Source organism: Canis lupus, chromosome 18, assembly GCF_011100685.1.
Source record: "Canis lupus familiaris isolate Mischka breed German Shepherd chromosome 18, alternate assembly UU_Cfam_GSD_1.0, whole genome shotgun sequence".
Lineage (NCBI taxonomy): Eukaryota > Metazoa > Chordata > Mammalia > Carnivora > Canidae > Canis > Canis lupus.
In genome coordinates this window covers 25,715,020-25,721,350 of record NC_049239.1, presented here as the reverse complement: position 1 = coordinate 25,721,350, position 6,331 = coordinate 25,715,020, and the positions used below count along the sequence as shown (strand labels likewise).

The following is a 6,331-nucleotide window of genomic DNA, read 5'->3' as shown; positions in this document are numbered from 1 at the left end:
CAATGGATGTAGAAAGGGGACCTTGGGCGTGTGTGGACATTCCTCCCCACTGGAATAACTCAAGGATGGAGAACATGCCCCTGGATTCACCCTGGAGTGGGGCCTAGTGCCGTTTCCCACAGAGCCCCAGCACTCCTCATTGAAGGGCGTCGTACCTTGTTCACTCTACCTGGATGCCTCCCCCTCAGCTTCCCCAGCAGGCCTTCCCAGTAACGCCCCCAGGATTAACCTCTATGTGGTGGAAGGCGTTTCTGAGAAAACCTCAGCTGGCCCCTGGCTCACCCCGCACTTCTTGCTCCTGTTGAGGTTTCTTGTGCTGGGGCTGCCGCAAGGCCCAGCTTGGACAGCACCACTCAGGCACACCTTCCTGATCGCTGGCTCTTACCCTGTGTGTGGTCCCTCATGCTGGGCATCATTTCCCTGCCCGTGGCACACTTAACAGACTCCTCAAAAACAGATGTGACTAATGTTGTAGAAAAAGGGCTGAATTCTGAAAGGAATGAAATTAATTCCTCATACATAGGCTCCTGCTTGAAACTCTTTATTCCAAGATGGTGTTTCTAGGATGCTTTGTGGAACGTGATAGAAATCCAGACTTAGGGTTTTACAAGGTACATTTTCCTCATGTATTTATGGTCTACGCCAGTGGGAAGGTCAGGACTCCACTGTCACAAGCGGTGAGCGCTTGGGTGCTGTGGATACTAGAGCAGACGGCTGAGCGAGGACCTAGGATGCGGAAGAGGCTACCAGTCCTGAGCTCAGTGGGGACAGAAGTAGCAGCGCATACCTTGGATGTATGTTTCTGTCCTTAGTGTGTACAGTTCTGGCAAGCTCTTTTCCTGTGAACTGCAGCACTTGCTTGCTGTGGAAGCTCTAGGCAGGCATGCCAGACTGGGACATGCTTGGGTGTGCCCACACTCAGCCTCTGCCCCCATCCTCTTGGCATACACCCGAGGCCACTTCATCAGTAGAAATCAAGGCTGAGTTCCCAGAGTCGCAGCAGGACCAGACCCTCACAGTCCTAAAGATAAGAAACCGGACCAGAAACAAATCATTAACAGAACTTTGGAGGTAAAGAGAGAGAGGGATCTCTGAGCTGGAGAGGGACATGGTTTCCCCGGGTCACAGTCCCAAGGACATCTCTGGAAGCAGCACCAGTTCTGAAGGGGGAACCAGAGCCTGGCTGTCCTCAGTCGGGGTCTGAGTCAGGTTCCGAGGAGAGCTGCCCTTCCATGGTCTCACAGATAGCATCCTGCAGAGACGTCAGCTGACCCCGGGGACTCATCCCCATGGGCTGGATGACTCTGTGCCTGCGAGGGAAGAACATGGTGAGGCTGGGGGAGAGGCCCGGCAGGTGAGGCAGTCCCGCTTACCCCTGGCTCCGTGCATGTGCTCCAAGCTGCTCCCGTTTACTAGGGAAGCCAGGGTGGGAACTTGTGTCAGACACGCCTGAGTCCCAACTACTACCTGGTGGCTTTGGGGCCTTACACAGTCTCTTAATTTCTCTAGGTCTCAATTTTCATCTCATCTATGAGATAAACGTAATACCAACCTCAAATCTAATCCTTTCCTGAGGCGTTTCCTTTGTCTCCAACCTGAGTGAGGCAGCCCTGCATAAGCCCGTCACTGACCCCACCCCCTGCAGCTCACTAGGCTGGACCCGGGCCTGGGATTCTGTTCTCCCTTCTCCCCGCCAGGGGCCCCTCCTCACCACACCACGTACCTGGAGAGCTTGTCAAACATGTTCACCAGCTTCATGGCCTCGTGCTCCTTCTGCTCCTCCGTCATGCCCTCCATGGGGTTGGGCGGCTTTTCCTCCACCCTCCCGGTCACCGGGTTTATGCTGCTTCCCAGGGGAGGGGGCATAGGGAATGCATGAGTGCCTCTCTAGAACAAGAGGCAGCTGCCCCGGCTGGGTGGGGTCCTACACATCCTGCTTGGGCCTGGACTGCCAAGAAACCCATTCTCCTAGGAATGGCAAGAAGCAAGGTGGCTGCAGGGGCCTCCCTCCAGGAGCAGCAGTGAACCAGCTCCTGCCACCTGGATCTGCTGGTCCCCTAACTGCCTGGCTCCTGCAGCCCATGTTCTCAATGGAATAACCTGATACCAAGAACCAAGGCCTGACTCCCCAAAGTCTGACACATCTGTCATCCCGTCCCACTCACCCTGCGGGACCCTGTGGGTGTGGGAACTGGGACCAGGCCAAGTGAGGGCAGCCAAGGGTGGAGGAGCACACACCTGGCCTTGGCTTCCTTGTACTCATCTGTGTCCGTGTCCTCGTCCTCCGAATACTGGCCCTCAGGCCGGCCGCCTGCCATGAGGCCCCTGGCAGCCAGGAGGCCGGCAGCATTTCCGTAGCCAGTGTACTTGATGAATCGGGGCACTGAGGGGCAGGGCAGAGGTCAGTGTGTGAAGGTGGCGAGGGGCAGGTGTGGGGGCAGATCCCAGCACTCACCACTCTCAGAGCACAGGACAAACAGAAACTCCGCGGCCACTCGCTTCACGTCAGTGTCCAGGTGCGTCATGAGGCGAACAAGCTTGTTCCGCAACAGCTCCCCGACCTCAGGCCGAGTCCTCACGTCCCGCAGTGGGGGCAGCACCTGGGAGGCAGCCGTCCCTCAGCCTGGGCCTGGAGCGGCTGGGGTCTGACCAGAGTTCCGTCCTGGCCCCTAGCCCCCATACCTGGGCCTTCAGGAACTTCCTGGCCGGGCGGTGCATGCGAGCACACTCCGTCAGCACGCTCAGCACGGGGGCCACACTCTCTTTCAGCCGGTGCGTCTGCAGAGGAGCCTCTGTCACCGCCCCCACCTGACCTGAGGTCAGGGGGCTACACGCGCACACTGGATGGTCCTGGCAGGAGGCGCTCGGGAAGACGCCTTGCCACAGTTAGTCAGCTGAGGGGCCAAGAGTGGGCGTTGGGCGTCTGGGAGCCTCAAGGGGCCGCGGATGGAACTGCACTTAGGGCTCTCGTGTGCTCTGGGACTTGGGGCCACTCATCTGCTCTAACCTCCTCACCCACACACCAAAGTCGTAGGGAAAACACAAAACATTCGTAGCCGTTAGCACACCAGTGGCACGTGACCCGTCCTCAAAAAATAGTGACCAAAACGCAAAAACAAAATCCCTACCCTGTGGGCTTCATGGACCCAGTGAGCAAAGAGCTCCTGTCCTTCCCCGGCTTCCCCCCCGCCCAGTGACCTCCCTGGACCACCCCCCCCCACCCCGGGTTGTGGCAGAAGCAGTCACAACCATGATGTGCAATGCAAGGGACCCAGCTCATAGCGCACGTGAGCAACGTGACAACTAATCTCACTCCATCTTGCTTTGCAGTATCCCAGAGGGGCTGGTTGGAGGTCTAGCTGGCCAACGTCCTGTGTGCAGGCATGGGAACCAGGCAGCCTCTGGCTCGAGGTGGTGGTGGGTTCCCCAAGGGATGCCAAGAGACAAGTGTCACTCGTCCCGAGGGCTGCCTGCACACAGCAATGCTAGTGCTCTGACGGCACAGGCAAGGATTCTAGAGACAGCCACAAACAGCTCTAAGACACAAACTCCGCTGTTGACTCTGAAAACCCGTCAAGATAACCAGCACAGGTAAAACCTTCAAGTGTGTGCGTGTGAGAGGGGCCACGTGTTTCTGAGGGAGGTAGAATCTGGTTTTCTGCCAAACTGGACCACGAAGCAGCTGGAGAAATGGCCTGAATCACACTCTGCTTACCAGTGTGACCGTAAAAAAAGCAGTGATCAAGGCTGCTTGGGAAAGTCAGAGCCACTGAGGACCCCACAGGTCAGGTCCCTCTGCCCACCTGGTGCAGACGCTTCTCCAGGAAGCTGAGAAGGACGTGAATCACATCCATGTTCGCTCCCAGGAACTCCAGGGAGCCTTTGTGTGGCTCCAGGGTAAGGAGGACGTCCAGACACTTGAGGGGCAAGTTCCCCAGGAGATTCACTGTGTGGCTGAGGACAGATCAGGAGGAGGGCTTGATAGGTCCGACCCCCCAGCATAAGTACAAGCCTTGCTGCCCCCTAAAGAGGCCGCATGTGACTTGAACTAGCATCTAGGGATTTGATGACCAGAACCAGGGGCCGGTACTGAGGGTGAGACTGACCCTAGAGATGTTCCCACATAGTCGGTGGGGTGAGTTCCTAAGAAAGGGGGCACGCTCCGTCTGGGTTGAAGCCCCGCGGACAATCTCTGGAGCGCCAGAACCTGCCCAGGCACAAGTCGCCGAAACAGAACTCAGCAGTTACTCGCTAACTACCACGTGGTTGGTTACTACTAACTCCACTGCAGACACAGATACCGTTCTTGGATTCGTTTCTCTTGTCCTAGCCCCTTACCATAGACACACACTGATGGAAATCCCACCCCTGTAGGTGAAGCCTCTCCAGGGGGAAGCCTAGCCGACAGCCAGGGTGAGAACTACTGTCTAGACCCCTGAGCACACTTCCCTTCCATTGAACGGGCCCCACCCTCACCCGTGGAACTCCTCTGTGCGGTCTCCAGCAGCAGCGACCATCACACAGTGCCGCAGAATGGTCCCCAGGTGCCGATAAAGGGCCGCATCTTCCTGACCAAAAAGAAAGGGGTTCCTGTGAGAGGAGGCCCCACTCTGGGATCACATGCACGGACTATGCATTTTCTCTACTGTGTGCCCAACCCCTCGTCCTCCCCCACGTAGCCTTGAAAGCATTTCCTTAACCAAGACCATTACCAGGTCTTCCTGGGATAAAAATCACAACCTACTCTAGTGTCCTGCTCGTGACCTCTCCATGTACCAAACAGCCCTCCTACCAGGCTGCAAGTGCCAGGTATGCCCTCTGCCTTTCTCAGACAGTCTCTGAAGGCCCCTGTACATGATGTACAGCTCCCTGCCTCCTCCCAATAGGCTGAGAGCTCTTCCCGTCCTCTCCCCGTCTGATACCTGGAACCTACGAGTTCGCTATAGGCAAACAGAGCCAGCAAGTGTCCACACCGTTAAGCCCTACCTGTGGGCTCAAGTCAGTCCTCACCTCGTCTACCTCCCTCTTGATGGAGTCGAAGGTGATATTGAAGAGCACTTTGAGGATCTCCATGGCCCGCTCGGTCTCCTGGGGAGGAAGAAGCTCCGGGGGGTTCTCGTCAGGGCTCATTCCCAGGGTCAGCTCCAGCGCATCAGTCAGCAGGTGCACTCCCCGCAATTCCTGAAACAGCTGCTGCCTAACGTCAGTGCGAAGTGCCGTGAGCAAGAAGAGGAGGCGCAGATCAAAGAACTGGATGTCGTGTGGAAAGCTACTCTTGCGATACAGCCCCACGCGCTCTGCGAGCCTCACCACCAGGCGGGCCTCTGCTGCCAGCACCTGTGCCACCGGGCTGCTCAGCACGAGGTTGCACAGGCACTTCAGGGACTCGAGGACAACGTCCATGTCCAGAGGCTCCGGGCCAGACCCCTCCAAGGCGATGCCGGCATAGCAGGCAAGGGCCTGCAGGCTCTGGCGGCTGGTGAAAGGGTCCAGGCAGCTTCGGTCCCTGGACAGGATGCGGATGCTCTGCAGCCAGGTGACGCGGCGGGGGGGTGGCAAGCCCTGCTCCAGGACCGAGACCAGCAGCTCCGCCAGCCTCTGTGGGCGGGAAGAAGAGCGGCTCCAGCAGGCCCCCTACCCCGGGGCCACGCGCCCCCGCCCCCTGCCCTCGGTCCGCACCCACCTTCCGGTCCTCCTGCTGGGCGTCGTCAAACGTGAAGCTCTGGGAGTTCTGCAGAGACGGGGAGGCTCAGCGGGCTCGGCCGCCGCGGGCGCCCGCACCCCCCCCGCCTCTCCCCGTCCCCCAAGGTGCGCGCAGACCCCGGCCCCTCCGCCGCGCGCCGCCCGCCGCCCGCCGCCCGCAGCCCGCAGGCCCGGGTCCGCACACGCGAGCCCCGCCCGGCCCACCTCTTCCGTGCAAGCACGTTCACGGCTCGCGCTCACCTCCCGGTTGTACGTGCGCAGAGCCTCCATGATCACGTCCTCCTCGCCCGCTTCCACGGCATCCGCAACCACCCGGGGATCCATGGCGCCTCCGGGATCCCGCGCCGAGCCGGCGGGAAGGGGAGCTGCTTCCCGGCTCCGGGCGGAGTTCCGCCGCTCCGCCCCGACTGGGCGCGCGGGGCAGGCCGGGACTGGGAGCGCGCGGGGCGGGGCGGGGCGGGGCGGGGCCAGGGCTGCGCGCGGGGCAGGCCGGGACTGGGAGCGCGCGGGGCGGGGCCAGGGCTGCGCGCGCGGCATGCCGGGACTGGGAGCGCGCGCCGCGGGGCGGGGCCAGGGCTGTAGGTTCATTAAGGGGGCGAGACCTGGATCAGCTGGCTGGGACTTGAGT

General features: G+C 60.0%; 1 protein-coding gene across 1 annotated transcript; it reads right to left on the bottom strand.

Annotated features, from left to right (window-relative positions):
• Window positions 1–520: 520 nt before the first annotated feature.
• RIC8A (RIC8 guanine nucleotide exchange factor A) lies at window positions 521–6,137 on the bottom strand. Its single transcript, XM_038562885.1, has 10 exons — window positions 5,944–6,137; window positions 5,684–5,731; window positions 5,011–5,598; window positions 4,477–4,568; window positions 3,804–3,954; window positions 2,683–2,778; window positions 2,456–2,600; window positions 2,239–2,383; window positions 1,724–1,843; window positions 521–1,310 (listed from the first exon to the last, which is right to left on the bottom strand). The coding sequence occupies exons 1-10, from the start codon at window positions 6,025–6,027 to the stop codon at window positions 1,190–1,192; spliced, it is 1,590 nt and encodes a 529-aa protein (XP_038418813.1). The 5' UTR covers window positions 6,028–6,137; the 3' UTR covers window positions 521–1,189.
• Window positions 6,138–6,331: the final 194 nt, after the last annotated feature.

Coding starts and splice junctions, on each gene's coding strand:
- RIC8A (XM_038562885.1), bottom strand. CDS start 6,027: ATGGATCCCCGGGTGGTTGCGGATGCCGTGGAAGCGGGCGAGGAGGAC. Junction 2,779..3,803: donor TGGAGAAGCGTCTGCACCAG/GTGGGCAGAGGG, acceptor GCTCCTCTGCAG/ACGCACCGGCTGAAAGAGAG. Junction 2,601..2,682: donor GGAAGTTCCTGAAGGCCCAG/GTATGGGGGCTA, acceptor GCTGCCTCCCAG/GTGCTGCCCCCACTGCGGGA.